This window comes from Pseudophryne corroboree, chromosome 7 (genome assembly GCF_028390025.1).
Source record: "Pseudophryne corroboree isolate aPseCor3 chromosome 7, aPseCor3.hap2, whole genome shotgun sequence".
In the NCBI taxonomy this organism is placed as follows: Eukaryota; Metazoa; Chordata; class Amphibia; order Anura; family Myobatrachidae; genus Pseudophryne; species Pseudophryne corroboree.
Window position 1 is genome coordinate 351034993 of NC_086450.1, and position 14890 is coordinate 351049882.

The 14890-nt window shown below is 45.6% G+C and overlaps 1 protein-coding gene across 8 annotated transcripts in view; it reads right to left on the reverse strand.

The window, feature by feature from the left end:
* Positions 1 to 568: 568 nt before the first annotated feature.
* REXO5 (RNA exonuclease 5) overlaps positions 569 to 14890 on the reverse strand; it is a 158680-nt gene continuing 144358 nt past the window's right edge. For 7 of the 8 annotated variants that reach the window (XM_063934430.1, XM_063934429.1, XM_063934428.1 and 4 more), the window contains 3 exons: positions 12898 to 13064; positions 11243 to 11349; positions 569 to 702 (listed from right to left, as the gene is read on the reverse strand). In XM_063934430.1, the coding sequence (XP_063790500.1) occupies positions 648 to 702; positions 11243 to 11349; positions 12898 to 13064 (329 nt within the window). In that variant the 3' untranslated portion in view covers positions 569 to 647. Of the gene's footprint in view, positions 703 to 11185; positions 11350 to 12897; positions 13065 to 14890 lie in introns of all 8 variants that reach the window. The other variant, XR_010182084.1, reaches the window with a different exon arrangement.

Consider the following 14890-nt stretch of genomic DNA (forward strand, 5'->3'; position numbering starts at 1 on the left):
CTGGGTCAATACTGAGCCTATCAATGCACTAGGAATCCATAACATAATGTGCCTCAGTGATGTCATTGCTTCCTGGTAGCAGCCATTTTGTGTGCTGGTCCAGTAATGAGTCTATCAATTCACTAGGAATCCATAACAAAATGTGCGTCAGTGATGTCACTGCTTCCTGCTGACATTATAAAATGAAGTCCTCAAAATCGCTGATTACAATGTGTTATAAACTGAAAGGAAGCACTTTAGAGTGCACTTATTACCGACTCAGTGCTGAACTCAAACCAACAAACAACACACAGCGGTCGATCCAATACCCCGCGAAGGGTGCAAGTTGCCGCTGCGTTTAAACACCGGCAAATGGCACCCAAAGTCATACGCCTCACGGATCCTTTTAGTGCCCGACTTCCAGATCTATGCTTTCAACCCTATAGGACTGCGAACAAAAATCTGTGAATCGACAGTATCGTAAGTGCAACACAGCAGCGCACTTACTCGCACCTGTGAAAAACATTGCAGGGAATAGTACTGACCCCATAGTGTTTTTATAACTTTAATAAAGCCTCCACACAAGACAAATGGATCAGTTTTTATTATTTTAAAAATAATTGTAAAACGGCCAACACTATAAATGAAACATACTGAAATGCATTATTTCAGGTGTCAGTTTTTATTCCCATCAAACCAAAGCCTGGAAGGGATCCATTGTCGCTGTAAGATAAATGGAAACATGAATTACCCTCCAGCGCACAGGAAGTCAGACACATCATGACATATGGGGAGAGCTACACGTGGACACATTCTTAAAGAGAGATATAAATATATATTTTTTTTTTTTTACTAATACAGATATGAATGTGTATATTTAATGTATAGAAAAAAGGAATGGGGAGGGCAGATAAAATCTATGTTGTGTTTCCAGGGCTAAAACACACATTTACTAACAGTTGATTGTTAATATTCATTTGTAAATGTTAGTAAATGTTTGTTTTAGCCCTGGAAGCACAACATTGTTTTAGACCGATTTTCATTTCATTTCACTGAAAGAGTTGAAAATCGCCCTTTAGTAAATGTACCCCCTTGTTTTGCAATAATGCACTCCTGCTTGTGCTTTGGGTGTGGATGGTATCGTACATTAGACTTTTATCATTACACAAAATGAAAAAAAAAAAAAAAAAAAACAACAACAACCTTCTCCTCCGTTGCATTGCCGCAATCACGCCACCTCCAGTGGCCACACCCCTGAGCATGCAGACCCACACAAAGTCTCAGCGGTCCTGGGCCCTTTAACCTGAAGCTGAGATCACTATAACTCACTCTCACAGCAATCTAAATTTAGGAGTGATTTACCAAATAAACAGCCATGCAGGAATAATGCTTGTGAGAGAAGAGTTTGGAGAAGCAGCAGCAGAGGATGGATTATAAGAGGATTTTTGATCACTTACCTTTTCCTCTGAAGAAGGATGTGGAACACTGGACCATAGGATTGCTGATTGGGGCTTGAGTGACACTTTAACTTTAAAGCCCCGTACACACAGGGGAGATGTGTGCTGAGCGATCTAGCACAGACCGCTCAGCACACATCTCTCCCCCCACTCAGCGGCGAAATGAGCGATCTCACTAGATTTGGCATGCCAAATCTAGAGCCGGCGATAGCGACGCACTGGACAGTGCATCGCTGTCGCCGGCACCCTACATGTGGAGAGATCCCTGCTTGATTTCTAAGCAATCTAGTCAGATTGCTTAGAGTTTAAGCACGGATCTCTCCGTGTGTAAAAGCGAGTAAACGTGAGGACAGTGACCAGGTAGCTGCATGACAGACTTGTTCCGCTGAAGCCCCAGGTCACAGGAGGTCGCTACCACCCTACTGGAATGAGCCGATACCTGGTCTGATGCTAATCGCCCTGCACTAGAATAGGCTTGAGTGATAACCAAACAGATCCAACGCATAATGGTCTGCTTTGTAGCACGGCCAACCACGTTTATATGCGTCGTAAAGAACAAGCCAAGGATCTATGTGGAGCCCACAAGAAGTCTTGTCCAAGTATATCCGCAGAGCTCGAACTACGTCTAGCAGAGCTAGATCATCCTAGTCCCGGGAAATGGCCAGAGGAGGAAAAAACGGAAAGATAATTTCCTGGTTTAAGTGAACAGCCAAAACTATTTTTGGCTGGAATGTAGGAACTGGACAGAGAAGATGAAAAAAGTAGACTTGCAAGACAAAGCCCCTAACCCAGAAACAAGCTGTGCTGAGGCAATAGCTATAAGGTAGACCAGCTTCCACGTAACAAATTGAAAATCAGCTGAATGTGAAGGTTCAAATGGAGCCTGTTTAAGAGCCAACAGGACCAGGTTAAGATCCCGCAGAGCTACCAGTGAACGAAATGGTGGCTGAATATGCACCACACCCTGCCTGTAAAAAGGTTCTGACCTCAGGAAGAAGGGCCATACACCGCTGGAAATAAATTGACAGGGCTGAAATCTGTACTTTCAAAGGATGAAACTTTAAACTGCCGTCCAACCCCCCTTGAAAGAAGACCAAGAAACGAGAGAGGCAAAACTTCGAGGTACGACCTCTTCTCTGTTCACACCACGAGATGTAGAGTTTCCATACTCTGTGATAATTGCGACAGGAAACTGCAGCATAGTACGGACTACAGAGGAAGAAAAACCTTTAGCTTTGAACAACTCAGTCTCAAAAGCCAGGACGTTAAAGCCAATCAAGGAAGGTCCGGTGTAGAAATGGACCTCGTTATAGCTGGCCTGGACAAAATGAAAGACACCATCTTGGACCTACCAACATTTTGAGAATGTCTGCCTACCATGACCTGCGTGGACACTCTGGAGCCACTAGAATTACCTGAAGCAACATTGGAATTGAGAAAAAACAGATACACTAGATGAAAGTCCCATGGGATTGTCATGACATCCACTGCAAAAGGCAGTGGGTCCCTGGATCTTGCACAAAACTGTGGAACCTTGTAGTTGTGTCAAAAGACCATGAGATCAACTTGCGAAAGGCCCCATTTCCGAACTAACTGATGGAAGACCACTGGATTGAGAGACCACTCCCCCTGAGAAATGTTGTTCTGCTGAGGAAGTCTGCTTCTCAATATTTTATTCGAAGTATGAATACTGCTGAGAGAATTGGAACAAAGGTCTCTGCGCAGAAGAGGATTTGGCTGCATCCGGAATCCCTGCTGCGCTCTTTGTGCCTCCTTAATGATTTACATATGCCACTGCCGTGTCATTGTCCGACTAAAAACGAACTGGCTGGCCGCCTCTGAGAATGATTAAAGGCCTTGGAGCCGAAGGTGTAATGTCACGGCACCCCCTCATAAGAGACTTACATCTGTGGTTACAACGAACCAATTCAGAGTGACAAAGGATTGTCCATGGGGATGATTGGAAATCAACCACCAATGGAGAAATTGCCGAGTACTGTTGGACAGAACAAGAAACTTCCCACTGGAATTCCCGCAAATGGAACCTGGCATACGGAGTGGTTTCTAAGGTGGAGACCATCAAGCCCAACAGTGTCATGCACAACAAGATTGACAGACGAGGCATTGACATCACTGTCGTGACCAAGGTCTGCAGAGTCCAAGCTTTGGACTCTGTCAAGAAAACTCACAGGAGAGAGAGGTGTTGAAGATCACCCTCAGAAGCTGAAGGTGTTGACAAGGCATGAGGTGAGATCTAGGTGCTTTTGTGACAGCAATGCTGAATCAGCTTTCAAGAGCAGACATGTCCAAATAAGGAATGACTATGATACTTTCTTTGCGCAGCAAGCTCACCATCACCGAATTGATCTTGGTGATTGACAGATGAGGCATTGACATGACTGTCATGACCAAAGTCTGCAGAGTCCAAGCTTTGGACTCTGTCAAGAAAACTCACAGGAGAGAGAGGTGTTGAAGATCACCCTCAGAAGCTGAAGGTGTTGACAAGGCATGAGGTGAGATCTAGGTGCTTTTGTGACAGCAATGCTGAATCAGCTTTTAAGAGCTGACATGTCCAAATAAGGAATGACTATGATACCTTCTTTGCGCAGCAAGCTCACCATCACCGAATTGATCTTGGAGGACCGTTTTGATTCTGAATCTGCAGTCCAATTGTGGAGCCAAAGAGCCCTATGAGTCGAGACAGCCGTAGCTGAAACCCTGGAAGCCACTTGAGTGCCGTCTTGCACAGCCTCACATACATATTCAGATGCAATGCAAAGCTATTCCACCAATTCAAGAAGGGAATTCCTGGACGAATTGTTGTGAAGGCCCTCAAGAGCTTATCGGCCCAAGTCTCCATGGCTCAAGCCCCCCAAGTCAAGGCTAATAAAGGTCGAAATTATTACTCCAGAGTTTACAAACATGGACTTGAGATGTAGCGTCAACCTTGGGAGGCAGTTCCCACATAGATACATGTTCCACTGGAAGTGGATAAAGCAAAGCACATTTTCGATAAACACACCACTCTTTATCCAGCACCTTCCAGGCCTCAATGAGATTGGAAATATCTGAAGAAGATGGTTAATGAACAACCTTCTAGCACCGAGCATGAATTAGCTTGGGAATTCAATTCTAAGCAGTCCAGAGAGTGGCACACAACCGCAATGAGGTTTTCCACGCCATGACTGGAGCAAGTCTCTAGGTCCTCCCCCTCAGGGACAACGTCAGTCTCCAGAAGTTCACCATCCTCCTCTGAATTGGAAACGTCTAACGGAGCCCTGGAAAGAGAAAGATAATTATGCACCGCACGCAGCTGAAAATCCTGGGAAAAGTGTTCCAAATAAATGGAAACTTTTTCAAACCCTGATGCCATATACTCTATGGTACGGAGCCAAGGTGGATCAGACATGGATTGGGGGAGTTGACGTGGAACGACGCAGTAAGGGAACAGGAGTAGCAGCTGCCCTAGCTAGCTGCCCAAGCTTCACCAAGTCAGAGACAGATCGATGATCCAAAGCTTGTGCCCACAATGGCTCTGCAAGGGCACATGCGGCAACTTCAGACACCTGAGTGACACTATATCATGCCTGACAGTCTACGCACAACGCCCAGTGTCCACCTTGAATATTACACTGTGAAATACAAAGCCACAGTAACACCTTTAGCAGGTTTGGCTTTGTCCATCATAATCCCCACAGGATCTCGCTATATATAGCGGACACAGCCAGAATAAATACCCAGAAACAGGACAAAATAACACAGGTCAGTGAGCAACTGTACATTTTTTACAGAGCAGTAGAGACAATTATGGCAATACAAATGCAAAAAATAAGAATTTACTTACCGATAATTCTATTTCTCGTAGTCCGTAGTGGATGCTGGGACTTCCGTAAGGACCATGGGGAATAGCGGCTCCGCAGGAGACTGGGCACATCTAAAGAAAGCTTTAGGACTAGCTGGTGTGCACTGGCTCCTCCCCCTATGACCCTCCTCCAAGCCTCAGTTAGGATACTGTGCCCGGACGAGCGTACACAATAAGGAAGGATTTTGAATCCCGGGTAAGACTCATACCAGCCACACCAATCACACCGTACAACTTGTGATTTGAACCCAGTTAACAGTATGATAACGAAGGAGCCTCTGAAAAGATGGCTCACAACAAAAATAACCCGATTTTTGCAACAATAACTATATACAAGTATTGCAGACAATCCGCACTTGGGATGGGCGCCCAGCATCCACTACGGACTACGAGAAATAGAATTATCGGTAAGTAAATTCTTATTTTCTCTGACGTCCTAGTGGATGCTGGGACTTCCGTAAGGACCATGGGGATTATACCAAAGCTCCCAAACGGGCGGGAGAGTGCGGATGACTCTGCAGCACCGAATGAGAGAACTCCAGGTCCTCCTCAGCCAGGGTATCGAATTTGTAAAATTTTGCAAACGTGTTTGCCCCTGACCAAGTAGCTGCTCGGCAAAGTTGTAAAGCCGAGACCCCTCGGGCAGGCTCCCAAGATGAGCCCACTTTCCTTGTGGAATGGGCTTTAACAGATTTTGGCTGTGGCAGTCCTGCCACAGAATGTGCAAGCTGAATTGTACTACAAATCCAACGAGCAATCGTCTGCTTAGAAGCAGGAGCACCCAGCTTGTTGGGTGCATACAGGATAAACAGCGAGTCAGATTTTCTGACTCCAGCCGTCCTGGAAACATATATTTCCAGGGCCCTGACTACGTCCAGTAACTTGGAGTCCTCCAAGTCCCTAGTAGCCGCAGGTACCACAATAGGTTGGTTCATGTGAAACGCTGAAACCACCTTAGGGAGAAATTGAGGACGAGTCCTCAATTCTGCCCTGTCTGAATGAAAAATTAGGTAAGGGCTTTTATATGATAAAGCCGCCAATTCTGAGACACGCCTGGCTGAAGCCAGGGCTAACAGCATTACCACTTTCCATGTGAGATATTTCAAGTCCACAGTGGTGAGTGGTTCAAACCAATGTGATTTTAGGAACCCTAAAACTACATTGAGATCCCAAGGTGCCACTGGTGGCACAAAAGGAGGCTGTATATGCAGTACCCCCTTGACAAACGTCTGAACTTCAGGCACTGAAGCCAGTTCTTTCTGGAAGAAGATCGACAGGGCCGAAATTTGAACCTTAATGGATCCTAATTTTAGGCCCATAGACAGTCCTGCTCGCAGGAAATGTAAGAAACGACCCAGTTGAAATTCCTCTGTGGGGGCCTTCTTGGCCTCACACCACGCAACATATTTTCGCCAATGCGGTGATAATGTTTCGCGGTTACATCCTTCCTGGCTTTGATCAGGGTAGGGATGACTTCATCTGGAATGCCTTTTTCCATCAGGATCCGGCGTTCAACCGCCATGCCGTTAAACGCAGCCGCGGTAAGTCTTGGAACAGACAAGGTCCCTGCTGGAGCAGGTCCTTTCTTAGAGGTAGAGGCCACGGATCCTCCGTGAGCATCTCTTGCAGTTCCGGGTACCAAGTTCTTCTTGGCCAATCCGGAGCCACGAGTATAGTTCTTACTCCTCTCTTTCTTATGATTCTCAGTACTTTTGGTATGAGAGGCAGAGGAGGGAACACATACACCGACTGGTACACCCACGGTGTTACCAGAGCGTCCACCGCTATTGCCTGAGGGTCCCTTGACCTTGCGCAATATCTGTCCAGTTTCTTGTTAAGACGGGACGCCATCATGTCCACCTTTGGTTTTTCCCAACGGTTTACAATCAGTTGGAAGACTTCTGGGTGAAGTCCCCACTCCCCCGGGTGGAGGTCGTGTCTCCACTCCCGGAATGAACACTGCTGACAGTGCTATCACATGATTTTCCGCCCAGCGGAGAATCCTTGCAGCTTCTGCCATTGCCCTCCTGCTTCTTGTGCCGCCCTGTCTGTTTACGTGGGCGACAGCCGTGATGTTGTCCGACTGGATCAATACCGGTTGACCCTGAAGCAGAGGCTTTGCTTGACTTAGGGCATTGTAAATGGCCCTTAGTTCCAGGATATTTATGTGAAGTGATGTCTCCAGGCTTGACCATAAGCCCTGGATATTCCTTCCCTGTGTGACTGCTCCCCAGCCTCGCAGGCTGGCATCCGTGGTCACCAGGACCCAGTCCTGAATGCCGAATCTGCGGCCCTCTAGAAGATGAGCACTCTGCAACCACCACAGGAGGGACACCCTTGTCCTTGGTGACAGGGTTATCCGCTGATGCATCTGAAGATGCGACCCGGACCATTTGTCCAGTAGGTTCCACTGGAAAGTTCTTGTGTGGAATCTGCCGAATGGGATTGCTTCGTAGGAAGCCACCATTTTTACCCAGAACCCTTGTGCATTGATGCACTGAGACTTGGTTCGGTTTTAGGAGGTTCCTGACTAGCTCGGATAACTCCCTGGCTTTCTCCTCCGGGAGAAACACCTTCTTTCTGGACTGTGTCCAGGATCATCCCTAGGAACAGAAGACAAGTCGTCGGAACCAGCTGCGATTTTGGAATATTGAGAATCCACTCGTGCTGCCGCAACACTACCTGAGATAGTGCTACACCGACCTCCAACTGTTCCCTGGATCTTACCCTTATCAGGGAATCGTCCAAGTAAAGGATAACTAAAATTCCCTTCCTTCGAAGGAATATCATCATTTCGGTCATTACTTCAGTAAAGACCCGGGGTGCCGTGGACCATCCCTACGGCAGCGTCTGAACTGATAGTGACAGTTCTGTACCATAACCTGAGATACCCTTGGTGAGAAGGGTAAATTTTGACATGAAGGTAAGCATCCTTGATGTCCCGAGACATCATGTAATCCCCTTCTTCCAGGTTCGCAATCACTGTTCTGAGTGACTCAATCTTGAATTTGAACCTCTGTATGTAAGTGTTCAAAGATTTTAGAATCGGTCTCACCGAGCCGTCTGGCTTCGGTACCACAATAGTGTGGAATAATACCCCGTTCCCTGTTGCAGGAGGGGTACCTTGATTTTCACCTGCTGGGAATACAGCTTGTGAATGGCTTCCAAAACTGCCTCCCTGTCAGCGGGAGACGTCGGTAAAACAGACTTTTGGAAACGGCGAGGGTAATACGTCTCGAATTCCAATTTGTACCCCTGAAATATTACCTGAAGGATCCAGGGGTCTACTTGCGAGTGAGCCCACTGCGCACTGAAATTCATTGAGAACGGGCCCCCACCGTGCCTGAGCTTGTAAAGCCCTAGCGTTTGAGAGCTTGGCAGAGGCGGGAAAGGGTTTCTGTTCCTGGGAACTGGCTGATCTCCGCAGCCTTTTTCCTCTCCCTCTGTCACGAGCAGAAAAGAGGAACCCTTTTGTCCGCTTGCCAACAAGGACTGCGCCTGATAATACGGCGTCTTATTTTGAGAGGCGACCTGGGGTACAAACGTGGATATCCCAGCTGTTGCCGTGGCCACCCGGTCTGAAAGACCGACCCCAAATGTCCCCTTTTTTAAGGCAATACTTCCAAATGCCGTTTGGAATCCGCATCACCTGACCACTTTACTGGTAGAATTGGACAACACACTTATACTTGATGCCAGTCGGCAAATATTCCGCTGTGCATCATGCATATATAGAAATGCATCTTTTAATTGCTCTATAGGCAATAATATACTGTCCTTATCTAGGATATCAATATTTCCAGTCAGGGAATCCGACCACGCCAACCCAGCACTGCACATCCAGGCTGAGGCGATTGCTGGTCGCAGTATAACACCAGTATGTGTGTAAATACATTTTAGGATACTCTCCTGCTTTCTATCAGCAGGATCCTTAAGGGCGGCCATCTCAGGAGAGGGTAGAGCCCTTGTTCTTGCAAGTGTGTGAGCGCCTTATCCCCCCTAGGGGGTGTTTCCCAACGCACCCTAACCTCTGTCGGGAAAAGGTATACTGCCAATAACTTTTTAGAAATTATCAATTGTTATCGGGGGGAAACCCACGCATCATCACACACCTCATTTTATTTCTCAGATTCAGGAAAACTACAAGTAGTTTTTCCTCACCAACATAATACCCCTTTTTGGTGGTACTCATATTATCCGAAATGTGTAACCATTTCCCTTTGCCTCAATCATGTAACGTGTGGCCCTATTGGAAAACACGGTTGTCTCTTCACCGTCGACACAGGAGTCAGTATCCGTGTCGGCGACTGTATCTGCCATCTGAGGTAACGGGCGCTTTAGAGTCCCTGACGGCCTATGAGACGTCTGGACATACACAAGCTGAGTAGCCGGCTGTCTCATGTCAACAACTGTCTTTTATACAGAGCTGACACTGTCACGTAATTTTCAACAGTACATCCACTCAGGTGTCGACCCCCTAGGGGGTGACATCACTATTACAGACACTCTGCTCCGTCTCCACATCATTTTCCTCCTCATACATGTCGACACAAACGTACCGACACACAGCACACACACAGGGAATGCTCTGATAGAGGACAGGACCCCACTAGCCCTTTGGGGAGACAGAGGGAGAGTTTGCCAGCACACACCAGAGCGCTATATATATACAGGGATAACCTTATATAAGTGTTTTTCCCCTTATAGCTGCTGTATTGTTTTATACTGCGCCTATTTGTGCCCCCCTCTCTTTTTTTAACCCTTTCTGTAGTGTAGTGTCTGCAGGGGAGAGACAGGGAGCTTCCCTCCAACGGAGCTGTGAGGGAAAATGGCGCCAGTGTGCTGAGTTAGGCTCCGCCCCTTTATCGGCGGCCTTATCTCCCGTTTTTCTGTACATTTTTGGCATGGGTAAATGCATCCATATAGCCCAGGAGCTATATGTGATGCATCTTTTGCCATCTAAGGTGTTTTCATTGCGTCTCAGGGCGCCCCCACCCAGCGCCCTGCACCCTCAGTGACCGGAGTGTGAAGTGTGCTGAGAGCAATGGCGCACAGCTGCGGTGCTGTGCGCTACCTTATTGAAGACAGGACGTCTTCTGCCGCCGATTTTTCCGGATCTCTTCAGGCTTCTGGCTCTGTAAAGGGGCCGGCGGCGCGGCTCTGGGACCCATCCAGGCTGTACCTGTGATCGTCCCTCTGGAGCTAATGTCCAGTAGCCTAAGAAGCCCAATCCACTCTGCACGCAGGTGAGTTCGCTTCTTCTCCCCTTAGTCCCTCGATGCAGTGAGCCTGTTGCCAGCAGGACTCACTGAAAATAAAAAACCTAAAACTAACTTTTCACTAAGCAGCTCAGGAGAGCCACCTAGTTTGCACCCTTCTCGTTCGGGCACAGAAATCTAACTGAGGCTTGGAGGAGGGTCATAGGGGTAGGAGCCAGTGCACACCAGCTAGTCCTAAAGCTTTCTTTAGATGTGCCCAGTCTCCTGCGGAGCCGCTATTCCCCATAGTCCTTACGGAAGTCCCAGCATCCACTAGGACGTCAGAGAAACTTAGCCTTCCTGAGAGGCTGACAGTTGCAGAGCTGAGACTTGCACCAGTGAGAGCCCTCCTTCAGCACAGCATGCAGGGTTAGGAAGACAGCATGGAGTTTCACTTCCTTACTGCCTATGCAGAAGGTAGGCTTGCACCATTTGCTGCCAGTCTGTACAGTGAGGCACCTAATAGAAACTGGCCTGATGGGGTTGCAAAGGGGAAGTAGCTTAGTTTTTATAGTAACAGTTAGTATAAGTACCAGCTCCAACCCCACCTCCAATCCCATGGTACAGTGACCCTCCAGTCTTGCTGAAAGAAATACCGAAATGTGCTTTTCCCACTCCATGTCACTCACACAGTGCTTTACGTAATACACTCGTAGCGTTCTGGTTCTACAGTACAGCTTCAGTACCTCTTGTTACCCGGGAAAAGGATGACACACAGGGTGTTTTCTAGAAGGCTTTCATAAAGATTATTAATTTTCCTGTCCATATCCTTAATTCTCTCTGTATGATCTTCCTAGAAAAGAAGTATTAGAAAATGACATTAATCTGGCTACACTGTAATGCACAAAAGAATATTCTAGGGCGATATAAAATGTTAATAAATAAATTGCAAATTAAACCATTTAACACATTACAGTATGATACCCAAAGAGCACTGCACTATAGAGTACCTATATGAATACTGCCTTCCTTTTTTTAAATCCTCCGGAAAGCTGTATAACAGTTTGTTGTCAGTTATAATACTGGATAGGTCCCCATCACCTCCGTACCTTCTTCTACATTTACAAGCTGTAGTGATCCGAAGCCGCAGCTTTTTGGCTGTTCCGGCCATGGGATTTAAAAGTGCAATAATATTAAATGCAAAACAAGCAGTGTTTTTCAAATAATATTATTGCCAAGTTAAATACTATGGCCAGAACTTCAGACAATCATCGGCTTTGAAAAGCTGCCACTTAGTAAACATACAGATGTAGCCACACTCATTGTTGCTGCACCCATACAGGCGTCCTAGTCGCGCCATACAAATAGCGCAGGTAGGCAAAGTAAGGCGTGATAAGGCACCAGAGGATCTACAGCATGCAATACACAGTTTCACCACGGGGTGGCGATTGTTCCACTAATGAAAACTACAGTACAGTGCTGAATAGCAGCGGATGGATATGGCAGTACAGAAAACTGAACAATGTAGCAAGCCCTGACAAGTGGGCCAGTGCACATTAAATATAGTAGTTCTGTTTTAATAAATTAATACTGCAGGGCGGAGTACAAAATTACCGGAACGCCAAGCACCCAGTGACAACATGCCTTACAACTAAAAGTTCCCCTAGTGCGTTGTATAAAATGATCCCTACAATAAGTAGAAATTTGAACACAGATAAAGATTTGCTCAGTGTCGCCAATGCACACAAATAAAAGCACAGTTCAGAGTTCTTCACAGCTCTCTAAAATAAAAAAAAATCATTACAATCAGCGATAGTTAGGACACACAGCACTATTAAAAAAAAAAAAAATTACAATGAGCGATATCACAATGTCACTGCAGGTGTCAATCACCTATCTCCATGGCTGTCTTGGCATAGTGGTATCGCCGATTGTTGCCATGCCCGTGAGCTAGGGTACGATTCATGTAAAGTTCACACTTTTATTGTATAACTGTGTAAAAAGTAGCATCCACAGGTTTTTTTTCTTCGAATTTTGACTGTATATATGTGTGCATGTCTGAGTCTGTATACAAAGCATGACAGAACTTGTTTTGGGAAAATTAGAAGAAAACGGTGGATGCTACTTTTTGCACAGATATAATGCTCATTTTTACTAGTGATGAGCGGATTCGGTTTTACTCGGTTTGACTCGGTTCTCAAAACGGCATCTTATTGGCTATCCAAAACACGTGACATCCGTGAGCCAATAAGATGCCGTTTTGAGAACCGAGTAAAACCGAATCCGCTCATCACTAATTTTTACACAGAATATAGGAATGCTCATATTAGTACTGTTGCAAGGGTAATCTTCAGACCAGGTGATCTGTGTTGGAAACACATACAGTAGGTTACTGTCTTACCTGAGGCGGGATTTCCTGTTCAGACTGTTTGGGACAAGTGGGATAGATCCCTACCGTCCGAAGCCAGCGATGTAAGTGGCTGGAGGTGACCGCTTTTGTACTCCTTAATCCGCCATGTGCCTGTATGTAATCAGCAGCTGCAGCAGCGCTAACTGGGCTGTGGAATTCTGTAAAAATATATTTTATTTAAACCAAGCGATAGCTAAAATAATCTGTTTTGTAAAAAAAAAAAAACTTTGGAATTTAATTACAAACATTGCTTTGCTTTGATTGTATATTCCTTTTCTTTTGTGCTGCTTGTGGTGAACTTTTAGCTACTGAAAAGTTGATCCTAAAACAAAAACTCTAGGATATCATAACAAAACAGTTATGAAACATTAAATAAAAATATTTTGTTCAGTCAAATATAAAGCAGTTGTTACTTTAAGCTAACAATAAATAATACATTATGCAAACAAAAGTGATTGGTTCCCCACCACCACCTCGTGCAAGCATAATGGTGTGCTCCTGCAGCAGACACGTGTTCATGAAGGTATAAGACAGGTAGAGGGGCACTGATTAGATCATTTGCTAACTAAATGGCTTGCAGGAAGAAGCTAAGTTTTAAAAGGGATCATGGTAGGTTGTGCAATGTCATGTTTCCAGGGCAACGCTGAACTGGTATACAAAAATTCGGTAACTCGGATAGACTGGCCAACTCAGAGTCCAGATCTTATCCCCAATTGAGATCCTCTGGGACAAATTGGAGCAACGCTTGAATTCTAAGCCGACTCAACCTTTTTTAGTGTCGCAGTTGGTCACTGTACTTAAGGCACAATTGCAAAACATACCAATTAGCTGTGGTCATTTATTGCAGCTAATTGATCCCCCGGCGCTAACTAATCTGCCTCGATGCTGGCACTTATGAGGCATTTGTTTTTGAGACCCGCTGAGGCCCCCGAAACAAAATTGCTGATAAACACATTTTTTCCGCGCCCACGATAACACATAGGTCCAGGAACTTATCCTGGATCCTATGTGTTTTCGCTCGACAATGGGATTTTTCTCATGCAAAAAAAAGGGGCTTTAATTGAATTGACAATTAAAAAAACACTGGGCAAAAAATAGCGGAAAAAGCCCATTTTTATTTTTTTTACTTTTGTGTGTGCAAATTTTACAGGCACAATTGAATCCCCCCCCACCCCCCCCCCCCCCCCGTAGTCTTGAGACGTATACCTAATCAAACTGGTATGGGAGGAAGTGGACAGAAGGGCAAAATCATTGCTACCTACAAGTGCAACAGTGCTGGGAAGAACTTCCCGAACAGTAAGTGATTTCCAGGTAGAAAGAATCACAGTGTTCAGCGTCTATATCTACATAAGGTGGCTAGATTACAATAAAACATAAAGATTCTAGGATTTCAGTTTAATCACCAATTGCTTATTTGCTCTATGCTCTAATTTCAGAGTACTGTATACAGTCAGGTCCATAAATATTGGGACATCGGCACAATTCTCATATTTTGGGCTCTATACACCACCACAATGGATTTGAAATGAAACAAACAAGATGTGCTTTAACTGCAGACTTTCCGCTTTAATTGGAGGGTATTTACATCCAAATCAGGTGAATGGTGTAGGAATTACAACGGTTTCTATATGTGCCTCCCACTTTTTAAGGGACCAAAAGTAAAGGGACAAACTAAACAATCCTAAATCAAACTTTCACTTTTTAATACTTTGTTGCAAATCCTTTGCAGTCAATTACAGCCTGAAGTCTGGAACGCATAGACATCACCAGACGCTGGGTTTCATCCCTGGTGATGCTCTGCCAGGCCTCTACTGCAAATGTCTTCAGTTCCTGCTTGTTCTTGGGGGCATTTTCCCTTCAGTTTTGTCTTCATCAAGTGAAATGTATGCTCAATCGGATTCAGGTCAGGTGATTGACTTGGCCATTGCATAACAGTCCCCTTATTTGCCTTAAAAAGCTCTTTGGTTGCTTTCGCAGTATGCTT